Genomic DNA, 15879 nt, shown 5'->3' on the forward strand with positions numbered 1-15879 from the left:
TTTAACTCTCTCACTCCCCTTCCTGTCTGTCTCCCTCCCTGTCTCTCGAGGCTCAACAAAACGGAAGGAGGAAGAGGAGTGAGAAATCCAAAAAAGTAGTGAATGAGAAAGAGAGGGAGAAGTTTCTAGTCCTAATACTGTACAAGAGAGGACTTGTTAGCTCTGTGGGTTCTCCTTGCAGCTGGCAAGGAGAACAAATAGGAATAAGAAACACAAATAAACCACAGGTTGCCAGTACAAAATACTAAACATGCAGTGATTGCACTAGTCTTCGGAGTCAGAGGTAGAATACTCTCTCTTTCATCCCATTTCTGTTCCATGTACAGACAGGTGAACTAGGCCAAACAGTGGTTTCCTGAACACGCAAGGAAAGTATGTAATACGTGAACTTGTTCTCTGGCTCAGGCCTCTGCAGTAAGGTCCAGGAACAGCAGGCAAAGCCACACCATGGAGTTCACATGGCGTTCACATGGCGTTCACATGGCGTTCCCTTGGCGTTCACTTGGCGTTCACTTGGCGTTCACTTGGCGTTCACTTGGCGTTCACTTGGCGTTCACATGGCGTTCACATGGCGTTCACTTGGCGTTCACTTGGCGTTCACTTGGTGTTCACATAGGGTTCACATGGTGTTCACTTGGTGTTCACATGGTGTTCACATGGTGTTCACATGGTGTTCACTTGGTGTTCACTTGGTGTTCACTTGGTGTTCACATAGGGTTCACATGGTGTTCACTTGGTGTTCACTTGGTGTTCACATGGTGTTCACTTGGTGTTCACTTGGTGTTCACTTGGTGTTCACTTGGTGTTCACATAGGGTTCACATGGTGTTCACTTGGTGTTCACTTGGTGTTCACATGGTGTTCACATGGTTTTCACATGGTGTTCACTTGGTGTTCACTTGGTGTTCACTTGGTGTTCACTTGGTGTTCACATAGGGTTCACATGGTGTTCACTTGGTGTTCACATGGTGTTCACATGGTGTTCACTTGGTGTTCACATAGGGTTCACATGGTGTTCACTTGGTGTTCACATAGGGTTCACATGGTGTTCACATGGTGTTCACTTGGTGTTCACATGGTGTTCACTTGGTGTTCACATAGGGTTCACATGGTGTTCACTTGGTGTTCACATGGTGTTCACATGGTGTTCACTTGGTGTTCACTTGTGAAACCACGCAGAGAATCAGGATGCATTGAGTAAATAAAGCAAACGCCAATACTGGAATAAGAAACCCCAAAGTACGCAAGGCAGTAAACACTGGCAACCAGATCAAGAGCTGTGTGCATGTGTGTGTGTGCGTGTGTATGTGTGTGTGAGAGGTGGAAAAGCTGCCTAATTTTGGAGAGCAAACTGCCTCGCTGACTGACCAATGTGCAGTGTCTGCAAAAAAAATCGAACAACTCCATAAAGGAGGTAGTCCTCAAGGTCTATCAGATCATTATGCTGTGGCAAAGGCATTTCAGATAATTCTTTGTCTGTCAGACATAGACAACAATTTTTTTTTTTTTAAGAGAGGTCATCATTCATATTGGCAGGGTTTCCCAGATTCGTTAAGAAGCTCTTAACGCTAAGAGCTTCTTAGGAACGTTCTAAGAACGCTCTAGAACGCTCTTAGAACGCTCCTAAGAAGCTCATAGCGTTAAGAGCTTCTTAACGAATCTGGGAAACCCGGCCATTATTTGTAACATTATGCCATTATATCCACTGGTAAAACCACCGACAAAACAATTAGCAAGAATAGATCCTTTCAAGTGAGAAAGAACCCAGGTGAGAGATCTAAAAGGTTCTATAACATATATTTTACATACTCTACTCTATTACATATTCTATCACATATTTTGTGGGCTCTTCTTCTGGTATGACTTCAGGCAGTTACCGATGACAAACGACCAGAGCTAATGAGGAGCTTGTCTGTATCTGAGTCTTGCCTCACATAGCTTGCAGCTCAATCAGGATTCAAAGCTCAGCTAACATCCTGATGGAACACGGAGAAGCCATCAAAATGCAGAAAGACAGAGTTAGATCAAACCCAAACACATGATTCACAACAGCAACCGTTTTCGTTTTCTCCCGACAGGTTCACTGTCTTAAAAAGCACGGCTGACTTAAAAGGCAAAGAGAACGGGGATGTGATTTTCTCAGCCCTGACCTGCGGTGGCCCTCCGTGCTCAGGGAGGTCAGAGGTCACACAAGGTATGTTCTGCTCCCCACCCGCCTGGGCTCAGGGCCCCAGAGGGCTGCTGGGCAATCTATTGTGGAGGAAACACAGATACTCAGATGGAGAGGCGATAGACATGTAGGAAGTGTCTGTTTGTGTGTGTTTGTGTGAATGCACAGACCTTGCCCAGAAGGTCCTGTATAATGTCCACGACGCTCAACTCTTTCTGAGAGGTGTGTAGTCTGTATGGGTGTGTTGATGTGTGTGTTAATGTGTGTGAGTGTGTCTGTGTGTAAACCTTCTTTTAGCTGGCTGTTGGGTTGTTGGATCCTTGTGTGACCTAGACAGAGCAGTCAGTCAGTTTGCGAGTGAAAGACCGAGTGTGTGTGTGTGTGTGTCTTTGAATTTGACACAAAATGTGTTCTTTTGAAATGTATTTTATATAAATGAAGCACTCTTCCCTAGCCTTCTGCGAACATGGAAACCCCCAAGAACCCCCCCCCCCCCCATCTACTGCTCCCGTTCCTTCCTCTCATGAGGGTGAGATCATGGGAGTGGACAGGGCTCACTTCCAGCTTCCAACCTATCCCTACCTCCTTAGCTTCTAGCAAGGCAGGGGCCATCATCTTCTTTGGCAGTCTTGAGATACACAGAGATAACAAAGACTCTGGTAAGACCAGATCAACTCCTGAAGACACACACACACGCACACACGCACACACACACACACACACACACACACACACTCAAAACTAGATATATGTGAGGAGGATAGACTAGGAGAGAGGCATTTAGTGTGTGTGTGTGTACAAGTGTGTTTGTGCAAGTGTCTGTATGTGTGTTTGGAGGTGTCTGTGTATGAATGCGTGCATGTGTGCTAGAGGTTTACCTTTCCCATCCCGGCGTAGGCATGGCCCATCTTGACCACCACAGGGAAGGCTGGTGTTGTGGCCTGAGGACGAAGGACAAGCACGTCATTAGCACCGGACAGCAGTACAGCATGGCGGAGCGCTGCTTTACACTGCTGCCTCACAGCAAGATCATGGGTTCGAATTCCCCATGAGGCTTGGCATGTTGGCAAGGTCTCCCCAAGCCTGTCAGTGTTTCAAGATATCTCTGGTAACACCGTACAGTAGGAGAGACGGCAGACGTTCAATTATATATTTATGAAGATATAACCTCAATACAAATGGAAACGTTTTCCACCTTTAACGCCGAATAAGACCAGACGAAAGACGGAACACGGAGATCACAGTGTATAAAGATCCGTCATACATAGAACCTCCGTATTGAACTCAAACAGCCACCTTATTTTGGAAGCATGAGGTACATTGAGAAGAATGTTGGTTTGTTCCACAAAAGCAGAGTTCTGGGAAGCAGAGGGGTGGAAGACCACATGCTGCTGTGCCGGGTTTGGACCACCAGGCCAGACCACAGGCATGGTGATGTGTAATGAAAGCAAATGAAACGTCAACAGATGACTTTAAAGGTCTCTTTTTAAACAAATTCTGGGGACCTGGATCAATCTGCCGGTATGATTGTAAATGGGATCTGGAATCTAAAAAGAGAGGCTTTTATTATCTGGCCTGGGAATGTCTTTACGAGGCTCTCTCTCTCAGCTCATTCTCTCTCTCAACTCTCAGTCTATATCTCTCTGTCTCTACCTCTCTCTCTCTCTCATTTCTGTTTTCAGATCTTTTCTTTCTCATCTCTCCTCTCTCTCCTCTCGCTTCTCTTTATATCCCTAATCTCTTTTTCCCACACAGATGAGATAAACCCACTTGAGAGTGATATCTCAGAGTTAATGCAATAGCCAGTAGACAGTAGTAGTAGACAGACATATGCAAACACACACACACATCACCATCCAGCTACCAGTCGACATGACTCAGCAGTGATACTGTACAGGAAGAAGCTGTCAGTGTTCCATCTGGACAACACTCCAATCTGCCAATCACACGCCTGTTTACTGAGACGTCAGCATTCATTGTTGTTGTTGAGGCATTCTGAGGTCACAAGCCTTAAGCTGTGCTGTTGAGATCCAGGGCCATCTCTGCAAACATCAGTGAACTGGAATAATAGGTTTGTAAGATGGAAGGTTAGCTATGAATTTATAATCTGTTTTCAAACACTGAAGCACGCAATGATCATTACATAATCACTTACAATGAGTCAACCGTTTGATATCACAAAGCCTAGCACAAAGCCCGTCAGACTCAGATAACAGAAGCCTGCACTGGCTCAGAATGAAACAGTGACTAATGTCATTATATACTGTATCTATCTCGTTCTCATTTACCCTTGTTCAAAGACAAACTTTGTCTGATTTGCTACAAAAAAAGTTGACTTATATTGAAATATGGCAAACTTCTTTCAATATTTCGAACTCTTCAATAGTATCTGTGATCAGCCAGTGGAGAGCTGTGAAGACTCTAACACGTCTAAGAAGACTGACATAGAAACTTCTAGTCACCTCTAAAGACTGCAGAGTCACCTATGAAGACTGTTATAGACAGCAGAGTCACCTATGAAGACTGTTATAGACAGCAGAGTCACCTATGAAGACTGTTATAGACAGCAGAGTCACCTATGAAGACTGTTATAGACAGCAGAGTCACCTATGAAGACTGTTATAGACAGCAGAGTCACCTACGAAGACTGTTATAGACAGCAGAGTCACCTATGAAGACTGTTATAGACAGCAGAGTCACCTATGAAGACTGTTATAGACAGCAGAGTCACCTATGAAGACTGTTATAGACAGCAGAGTCACCTATGAAGACTGTTATAGACAGCAGAGTCACCTATGAAGACTGTTATAGATGGCAGAGTCATCTATGAAGACTGTTATAGACAGCAGAGTCATCTAGAGTCTGGTATGAGACTCTCAAACAGCAATCATCTCAGACTATCTCGTTTCACCCTCTCTGCATGGAAGCTAACCAGTGAGGAGGCACCTGCTGTGGCACATAGCTGCCAACACTGGTGTGACATCATCACACCCTGGCTCAAAAGAGAGACAGAGAGACAGAGAAAGAGAGAGGCACGAAGAGAGAGCAGGGAGAGGGAAAATATATTTTGTTATGGGGCGGGCACGTTTTTCGACGCCCACTCTGTCTGGGCCAGCCTCCCCAGGCTTTCCCATCACCGTGGAGATGACGGGACCTATAGCACACACGCCGACGCTCCGCTACGGAGACGAGACCACATCCTCCGGAGCAGCTGGGACACGGCCGAACGTCAGGAACAAACAAGGCCATCTGTGCTCCGTTTCCTCGCACCACCCACGCCCCACCCTCAGGTCGAGACACGAGGCTCTCTGTGTTTACTGTTTGTTCACTTCATCGGTCATCCTGACTCAAAACAAAACTCAGACAGCAACTTACTGTAATACCTGCATGGACTTCCCGGAAGAGGTTCTGTGTTCAAGCATGAAGAAGCCAGATCTGATGTGTGACAGAGGATCAAAACACTAGATTGATTTGCAGATTTGTCTTTGGTTTTACATTTGAATTGTATTCGTTCAGCAGATATCTTTGACCCAAAGTGGTATTCTAAGAGTGCATTTAGAAAGCACAGCAAAAAGTCAATATCACAAGTGCAACATCAAGCAATTGTTTTTTCTTTGTATGACTAAATGTTTCTTTCTTATTGGGATAGTCTACGTATTACAGTGGTGATTGAAGCCGTTTATCGGTTTGTAAAAAAGATTCAGCCCATTGTTTCCATCTATGAAATATCCATTGTGGTCTTTGGAGACTAAGGGCCTTCAGAAGCGTGTTTTATTGGACACAGCTCATTTTCCAGACCAGACTGGACGTTTCATTCCAGAAAGCCTTTTAAGAATGTGTCAGCCAGTATGGTAAAGAAATTATCTGAACACACATGCACACACACAAATACTAGCTAAAGCTAATAACACGGCCTGTGATTTCACCAGTCTAGGTCTGGTTTCATGACAGGGGCTTCCCGCCACTTAACCACACCAGACGGACATCATGGAAGTTCTTCAGGGAAGCCCTGGGTCTGGTTCTGAACACAGGGTCTACGTCCACACACACTTAAGCCAAGAAAAGCAGATCATTCAAGTTGAGGTGCTTCAGTCGTTAGTGAATCAGTCTTTCAGGACTTCTAAACACCTCTGTGTGAAATTCCTCCCTCCCCACAACCACACCACGCCCATATGAAGAGGCTTCTGGTGCCAGTCACAACCTACGCACACACTCACCGTCACATCATCAGCAGTCACCCGAAACATTTTTTCTTCTACAAATGACCGGACCTCAGTAGTTTTCCACAGTCTAAGCAGAGTCCAATGGACCAGCACTGACCACTGAGAGTGGTGTGTGTGTGTCAGTGAGTCATGCCTACCAGCCTATGCAGGTGCCATCCGGCCAATAGATTATATTGGGACCTACGGATGATTATGAGTAAATCATCTGAAAACAGCAATAGTTCAAAGTTCTGGTTCCTGTAAATGTAATGCCTGGGTTGGAAACAGTGAGGCCATTTTGGATATGGGTGTCTTCAACACAATGACACATACAGTGTAAACTCACACAACACAATATTGTACAATACAACTACTAATGAGTCTTCCCCATAGGAAGGAAGACCACACGCCAGCCATACCTCCTCAGAATACAAACACTCACGCAATAATCAGTCATCGAGGAGATACAGTATCACATCGAAACCCGTTTTCCTCCGGGTCAGCCAACTGAGAGGGAGACAGCCTGACTACAGAGACACGGCTGTATACTGAAGAGGCTCCTGGCTCTGAACGGAGGGGGGTTAAACCACTCTTTAGGGGCACATCAATTATCCATCTCAGCACATGGTGTATCCATCTAAGCATTTATGATCCCCTAATTTTTATTACGGCCGTACAGAGCTGCCACATCAATGGGTGGATGAGGAGGGCAATGGCTTGCCCAGACTGAGGGACCCGGGGGGGTGAGGAGTGGCGATCGGGAGGGGGGGGGGGTGACCCAAGCTGCTGTTCAAAAGACGGCGCTGGCAGAGAAGGGGGAGAAGGGAAGTTCCACATGAAAACCCTGCCCAGCCACGAGGCTAGCCACGGCAGATCAATGACCAGACGGCTAAGTGTGATCGCACACCTGGTCTTGGGAGGCGTTATCATCTTGGGTTCTTGTTATTATCATGTTAGTATTTCACATATGTATGTTTATTGTCATTACTTAGAAGTAATAATGTAATTGTAATTGTTCTGTATATGTAAATAAACTCAAATGAATCTTTTTCCTAATTGCCAAATGACATGACCAGTGGATTTTCTTTTCACAGTAACTTAGAAATACATTTCAAAGGTCGAGAACTGTCCTTGTTCTGCTCTATCCTCGAACAACAGTAGCTCAAGGTTGTTGCCAAGGCAGCCGTGACAACACACGGAACTCATGTTAAACGACTTCCACAGAAGACCCCAATTAAGCTGTACAGACATAGCAAAACATGTCTCTCAACATGATGGCAGCAGGACACACTGTTCCCAGAAGGTATCAAGACTCAGACACGCCGTTTAATTGGTCTGTACTGTTGCTGTTGTTACGCTACCAGCCGCCCCAAACCACATGACGGACTGTGGACTGCATCGCCACGATGTTACTGTTTACAACCTTCTACCAGCGCACGCTAATTATTGCCATGGAAACAGGGGTCCTATTTGGACCCATGCCAGCGAGTTTCCATGACTGAAACATGCGTGTGGAAAACAGGTCTCCAGATTTTGGGAGAAGGAGAGACGTTTGATGGAGACGGCTGACACGCCTAGCCACCTGATGATTACTCACTGGGTGCAGTCCGACACCCTGTTCCTCATTGAGGCATAAGCCTCATCTGATAGCTAAGGTTTATTCCAGAACACAATTATTACACCTGTTACAAACTTAGCTATGTTGGTCTACTGTACTTCAAACAGCATAAAATAACAAAATACCATGATTGTGCGATGAATAGGGTTGTGTTTGTCATTTGAATTGCCTTTATTTTGTGGCTTTTCCAAAACCATCACTTACATAAATCCAATATTGGACCTTGCCGAAATGGAAACAAAATCGAAATGGAAGATAACCGAATTCTCATCAATCACCATTTACCACATATTTACAACGCACCATCAGTCAGTCAGTCATGACACGGGGGTTATTTTCTGGGTCAATGAGAGGAAGCAGAATTAGACAGAAGAGAGATGCAGGGACAGCTAATGAGAGGGCCCTCCCCTGCAGCACAGCCTCTCTAAACACACAGACCAGCTGCAGGTGGGCAACATTACAGCTGGTTAACCCATATGATTTAATAACAGAACACTCAGATCCTACTTCCATCCCAGTCTATTCATTTTAGGTAAACACATAGATGCCTCCACCCCCCCACCCCCCCTCCTCACCATGCTTAAGTGGAGGGCCAGACTCCTCCACCACCAGTGGAGCCTTATTTCAGTTCAGTGCTGTGGTCAAGCTTGCTGTGGTCAATGGGTAGACCTATTAGTGCAGATCAATTCACTAACCTACATTTCAGCTGCCATTCAGGGTTCAGTCAAAAAAAAAAGAAGGGGGGGGGGAATGAAAAGGGAATAACATCAACGGGACAGACAGGCCTCCGGCGAGGCCAGACCTGGTTAAACGATCACCGCTGCCACACATTCCTCTCTGTCTAAGAGCAAACGAGATGTGGGATTCCCATTTTCCAGGTTTTTTGTTTTGGACGCAGAGCTGGCGTGTGACGTGGGACAGGGTCTGGGCCATGGTGGGGGGATGTCTGTAGTCACACCCAGCAAAGTCACAGGGTTCATAAATACAGGTGACAAGCTGGAAGCTCGCATGATGGAAGCTCATATGAAGAGCGTAGTAAAGGGGGAACACGCTCAGGGAGAAAACAGGGAGAGAGAGAAAGAGGAAGAGATGGAAAGAGAGAGACAGAGAGAAAGAGAGGTAGAAAGAGAGAGGGAAGGAGAGAGGGAAGGAGAGAGGGAAGGAGAGAGTTGGACGGAGGGAGAGAGAAAGAGAGAGAGAGAAAGGGCAGGCATACAGGCAGTGTAATTAGTTACATATTTGAAATCAATCAGTCATTATTTTACATGTGTATCACCCTTTAAATCAGTCCGTATCACAGTTTCACTCGAACATCAAACTTGAAAAGTTGATAACCGTCATGTTTACAGACACAACTTCTCCATTTGGAAATTGGGCTGTAATCATAAATAAGCTCCATGACAGATTGAGGAACGTTTTTTTTTTGCCCCGCTCTGATGAGTTTCCCATTTTAACAATATGCTAATGAGAAGGGGAACAAATAAAACATCTAAAAAGTTAATTTGTCTGTCAGACTAGAGAGCAGGTGGTCTGGCAACAGATTTGTGTTTACATCATTTCTACTGGGATCAGTAGACACTACAACAAAGACAGAGATTGTAGGGCATTAGAAAAGTTTCTCAGAGAAAGTAAAAAAAAAAACCAAGAGGCCGGGGGAGGGGGCAAGGGTGGGGGCGGGGGCAGGGCAGTAAGAGGACTGGTGACAGTTATTACGATCATCTCCCACGCCCCCTGCGCACACACAAACACACACACACACCTTAGCAAGTGTTACAGTAATCTGATAAGTAGGTGTCAATTGTACAGTTAAGTATTTCTCCAGTCTAAACTGCACTACACTACGACCAGTGAGGGCCCATTAGAGGCACAGACCGTACGTTAAAAATAAAACACATACAGTAAAGAAAACACAATAAGTGTAAAATAAGGGCATATTCAGAAAACGTTTTATAGCACCGGTCTACGGAGGGACCAGAGGAAATGGATTTGATCCCGTCCACACCCAGACCATTAAAACCCGCCGTTCCCGCCCGAGCGAACACACTGGGAAAGCCTGATCCAGGGCCAAAGTCTAACATGGCCCGACGGATTCACAAGTTCAGAGTCAAGGAGAACCGGGGCGAGGCACACGGAACAGGCGCTGGCGCTGCCTGACGGAAGCGAACCCCGTTTGGGATCCGTTTGAGACCTCTGTGATGGTCAGGAGGGAGAGAGGTAACCCAGGTAACGCCTGAAGAAGAAAGCCTTCGATACTGTCGAATGTGGACTGTGGAATGTCGTGTGTACAATGTGCCATTGTTACTGTACATAGAAGCACAGTGGAATCCTGGACTTGGTTTTGATCGCCAGTGGTTCCAGGTGGAACGCCTTGTTATGACACGTCTGGCACGTCCTGTCCTTATAATACGCTCCGTGCCTTTCAACAGGAAGTAGGGCAGGGAGCACCAACGCTGAAGGGATTTCCACTCGAAGGAGGAAAGTTGGAGGCTAAAGACAGAAATCTTTGTGGAATTGACGCAGTCTGTGAGACACACCTTCAAAGGTTTCAGCCGCACGCAGGTTTGGACCAGAGGAAGGAAGGGGACGTCGTCTGAAAACTCTGTGCCACAGCAGAGCTTAAGTGCCAGCAGCACTACTGTTTTCAATTTAATACCAGGCACCAGGGGGACGAGAGGAAGGGTAAGAGACGAAAGAGAGAGAGAGAGGAGAGAGAGAGAGAGAGAGAGAGAGAGAGAGAGAGAGAGAGAGAGAGAGAGAGAGAGAGAGAGAGAGAGAGAGAGAGAGAGAGAGAGAGAGAGAGAGAGAGAGAGAGAGAGAGAGAGAGAGAGAGAGAGAGAGAGAGAGAGAGAGAGAGCATCAAGGGATGAAAAATTGGGGGGGAACAGCTGGATGGGACTCTATTTATACTGTTGGAGGGCGGGTTCTGGGATTGAGAACCGGGCAGCTGGTCTCAGGGCTTTTGATGTCTCACTCCCTCCCCAGCCCTGGCTGCTCCTCCTGGGCTCCGGGCTCCCGGCCATCCCTCACCTGGAGAAGCAGTGTGCTCAGCCACAAGGAGGAACCAGAGCATGTAGACTGTCAGGGTGGAGGGGTCGAGGGGGAGGGACGAGGGGTTCTGTCGGGAATTGGCTGGGGCAGGTGGGTGGGTAGGGAATGACCTTTTTATAAACAACTCTGTTTAATGTGTGGCTTTTACACTTACTCCGTATTAAACAATGTCTATACAATGTCTGCGCAACGCTTGGACACTTTATGACCAGTTTACAGAGCGAGACCGATACAATATTCTGCCAAGGCCGTGAGACTAAACACTCCAAACACTGTAATAAGATGCATACAACAAAGTTGGAAACGGGAGTGGGAGACGACACATTCGTGAATCCGCGACCTAGCTGACTATTTTCCCTCAGTTATCAAAACACCATCTTGGATTTATGGACAACTAGGAAAATAAAAGAGTTCCCATGCTGTGGATAAATGTTTGTGTAGAATCTTATGTCTGGCCACAGGGAGATTCCAGGAGTGAAAAGGAAAATAGGATGAAGTACCTCCCACTGAGGTTAGTAGGGTTTATCACGGTCGACAGTGGTCAGTGATTGTCAACCAGACTTACACCCATTAAACCTGTCAGTACAGAGCTGAAAATATGATATATCATTTCAGAATGTAAGGAGAAGCATATGAAATCACTTTTATTCATTTGTATTTAATCATTTGTATTTTTAGGGGAATGAAAGAATCAAAAAATGATTAATGATCACTGTGGCACAGCCAAGGCGCAGCATATCAGTAATGCAGTGAACTTCAATTTCACATGTTTTGCTCCAGCAAAATGTGACCCATGATGTCTGTACCACAGAACGTGCTGAAGATGGGCCAAGCCAAATGGCAGCTTTCTGAAGGAAAAGGAGCTGCATCCTTGGTCATAGATTTACAGTAACTATAACAGTCCACATTCACTGTAATCATAAACTACATTTACAAAAACACAATTACGTCACTTAGATTTTTGTCTTTGACAGTTTGAAGAAACACAACACAACCCACAGACCACAATCCACCAACCCCAGAAAAAGTTGTTTCCTGAGAGCCTCATAACATCACGGTCACTTAGTTACCAATTAGTGAGCAAGAAATGGAGAACAGGGGTAGTCCTATGAAACCAAGTCTATTTTTAACTCTGAACTCTCCCTAAACTGTGACGTCCACATCCGGCAAACCCACAGTCCTCCACCTTCCTGACCCGTGAATCACGGGTCTCCCTAGGCTCCCTCACGGATTAGCTAACCTTGACAACCCTCCTCCCATCACCCAGCCCTTCACCCCATACAATCCTCCCACATATCTTCTCTTCCTGGCTCCAGTTTCTGGGAAATGCTGCTGGTTTAAGAGCAGAGGAAACACTCTGATGAGCATTGTTGTACATTTACATGATATCCATTTAGCAGATGATTTCATGAAAAGCGACGGACAATTAGGGCATATAGAGAGTACTGCAGAAAATTAAGGATCAGCAATGCCTTGTTCTAACTTTATTTAGGTCTTCAGAGTCCCAAAATCTGTACATACACTATTTGTATGTCACTTTGAATCAAAGCATCTGCCGAATGATTAAAATGTCAAATGTCAAAATGACATACAGTTATAGGTTATACTCCACCATTCTCAAGCAGAGCTTTGCAATTAGGGACAGTCATCCAGTGTCTTTTGGACCGACGGATCCTTACATCATGCAAACTGAGAGGTCATCTTGTTTCTCAGCATGCAGTAGGACCACAAGAATTCGGTGTTCCCTCAACGTCATGGCGTTGTACCTCAGCTATTTCCATGCAGTCATGTGCCCCCCCCCACTCCCCCCTCCCACCCCACTCATTCATGGCTGGTGTGGTGGGTGGTGCGGTGGCTATCTCATAGCAAACATAGTCATTTTGTGTGTGTGCGTGTGTGTGTGTGTGTGTGTGTGGGGGGGTGGGCGGTTCGGACCGCATACCAAATATGTCCAGCACGGCCTCACTCTCCGAGCAGGGCAGCGGTGCAGTGCACCATGGTCCCACTACTGTCACAGAGGTCACCGGCTATCCGTCACAGTTTATTGCCTGGAGGACGAAGGCCCCCGTAGTGAGTGGGAACCCGGGGGGGGGGGGGGGGGGGGGTCAGGGTCGTGCTTGTGTTTCCGGACCAGAAGCCTCCTCCGCTGGACGGGGCTGGAAGCTGATAGTCATGCTCCAACCTCCCTGAGAGGAGCAGGGGGAGCGGGCCGTGGCCCCGCTTTGAGAGGAGTCACTGACATCCACGGCCGCTTTGATGGGGAAATGTTGAAAGGAGATGGGGAATCGTCGGGGCTTATGATAAACACTGGGAGGGGATGAGCACTTCCACGGTGATGATTACACTTCCTGGTTAACTGATCTGTAGGGCAAGCGGGGGAGGACGTCTCGAAACTATCGTTCTGTGCTGACAGGTCTCAGATAACAGTATTATCCGCGTATCCTTTTCTGATAAGCTATTTGATAAAGTCAGATCAAGCCAAAGCACATTTCTATAGCACATTTAAAACATTACGTTGAAATGGTGCATCATAATCGGATCAGAAGTGCACATAAACAATCAATGTTGACTTTGAGCATACCAAGTCAAAACAGAAGCAGTAAACAATTTCACATTAAACACAAGGACAAGCAAACACTGACTCTGATGTTTGAGATTTGATTCGTTGAGGAAAAAAACATGCAACTCCCCACTCCACTGCTTATGAAGTCTAACACTGTTTAATCTGGTTCGTCCTCCAGGCCATCTAAAGGGAGGTTTGTTTGGTCTGTTTGCCCAAGCAGAAAAAGAGTATACTTAAAACAAATTCAAATGTGTTACGTAAGAGCGTTGTCTACACAATTTGAGTGTGCTTAAAATGTACCCATTTTGTATATTCACATACTTATTGCCAGCTTTAATATATGTAAGTATAACGTTTATTTTTCTCGCATGGGTGGCCAGAAGTCCAGGAAAGAGAAGTCCTAATTGAATAGTCTGTCACTTACACTCTATGAGTCTTACAGTCCTCAGACACAAGGTCTGAGGACAGCATATGTGCGAGCTCACATGACTGCGTTTCATTAGGAGGCCGCCATATTGTGCAAAGTTGAGCTTAGACAACAAGGAATGGTTTGGGTGGTCAACATTTCAACGGACTCACGGCCAACGTCCAACACTGGCGTTCATCTCCATTCCTGAATGAGCCACTTTTTTGACTGACCTGTCAAACATGAGCATTTACTGTGGACTACAGAGCAGCTGCTGATACTGTAAGTGTGTTTTACATTTCATTTTTTAAATGAATTAATCACGGTGTCCTACTTAAGCACAATGGCATGTGTTCTGGGGGTGGGGGGACATGACCAGTGAGTCATGTTTGGTTGTATTCCCCCAGAGAGCCTTTTCGGCATTCACAATCTTTTTTAGCTCGTGCCTCTTCCTGTGTCTATTTAGCGGGTTGTCAGGCAGATGAAAGGTATTTCCTCTGAGTCACCGCCCCGCTCCCTTTTGTCATTACAGAGAAGATCAGGCTCCAGACACCTCCAGTACACTGTCTTCCCATGATCCCCGGCGGTGGGCCAACCAAATAACAGGTCTTGGCTATACTTAGACTTTTGGAGATGAAAATGCACTTTACTCTGCATTATTATGCTTACTACGCTGGCCTACTTAGACAACATCGTTTCCGGAGGGTTCTGTTTTGTAGATATTCTTCCTTTGTCGAACAGATCAGGAAGGACATGTGGTGAGATGTGACAGAGTGCATATCTCGGATGTTCGGGCACCCAAACAATCTATAATCTCTGACTGTAACAATGACACAGCAATACTGAACATACTGTACGAAAGTGATTATCCAACACTTAAAATACTGCTAAGACAGATAAGAGGTATTGTAATATTTGCTATTACATATTTCTCTTATGTAATCAACAACTCAATTCTGATAATATTAACCTTTTGTTTGTGGAATGTCTGATTTTGGCTTTGGGTGATGTCACAGGCAGTCAATGCAACGGAAGTGGTAGAATCCGGTCCTGGGAGATTTCATTGAGAGAAATAATAACACAGAACGAGAACCCTCATTCCTCTAACCCCCAGACACTGACTCAGAGAAGAATGGCGCAAATACAATGACTCACAACTGGTAACAATGCTTGATTGATGGTTAACGATGGCGGCCATGTTTTCTGATTCGGTTTCTCCGGAAGCCCCCTGGAAGCTGGTGCGATGCTGCGACACCTTTGTGGGGTCGAGGTATGTCGTTTGACGCTACTGGTCTGAGGAGCCTCAGTGTGATCCCATTCCATGCCAGTAACTCAACAACATGTTAGTTATTACTGCCTATTGGACAGCCACCAGACATTCCAGAATGTGGCGAATGTTCCAGAATGTGCTGACACGCACCACTGAACAAACAATGGATAATTTTATAGGTAAGTGCATTGTGAAAAATAATATTATGTTCCATAGAAGAGGATGAGGGTAATGCTAAAATCAACAGGCTCCCCTACAGTTAATCCCAACATAGTAGATGACCTAGTGTACTGGCAGATGACCTGCAGTCTGACGTGTAACATCCTTCTTTCAACAATATGACATGAGAACACAGGGCCGTCCTTGACTCACACTGAATACAGATTTGAATGCCTTAGAAATATGTCTGTCATGCAAAACCCCATATGTACAGTTTATATATATTAATGTATTTTCAACTACAAATGAACATTTCCACACACAGACTGCCATTCTTTATATAAACAGTATGTCATTTGTCTTTGGCGAGCTGCCGCTCCACTTTTGAGGAGGGGGTAAACAGTGAAAATCCCTGAAGATTGAGAAGTGTTAATGAGAAAGCCT

At 45.7% G+C, this 15879-nt stretch overlaps 1 protein-coding gene across 2 annotated transcripts in view; it reads right to left on the reverse strand.

The window, feature by feature from the left end:
- The window catches only part of LOC134037876 (synapsin-3-like), a 65758-nt gene that overhangs the window by 10983 nt on the left and 38896 nt on the right, over positions 1-15879 (reverse strand). For both annotated transcript variants that reach the window (XM_062483433.1, XM_062483432.1), the window contains exon 6: positions 3048-3110. In XM_062483433.1, coding sequence (XP_062339417.1) covers positions 3048-3110 — 63 coding nt within the window. The remainder of the gene's footprint in view (positions 1-3047; positions 3111-15879) is intronic.

The sequence above is a fragment of the Osmerus eperlanus genome, chromosome 17 (assembly GCF_963692335.1).
Source record: "Osmerus eperlanus chromosome 17, fOsmEpe2.1, whole genome shotgun sequence".
NCBI lineage: Eukaryota > Metazoa > Chordata > Actinopteri > Osmeriformes > Osmeridae > Osmerus > Osmerus eperlanus.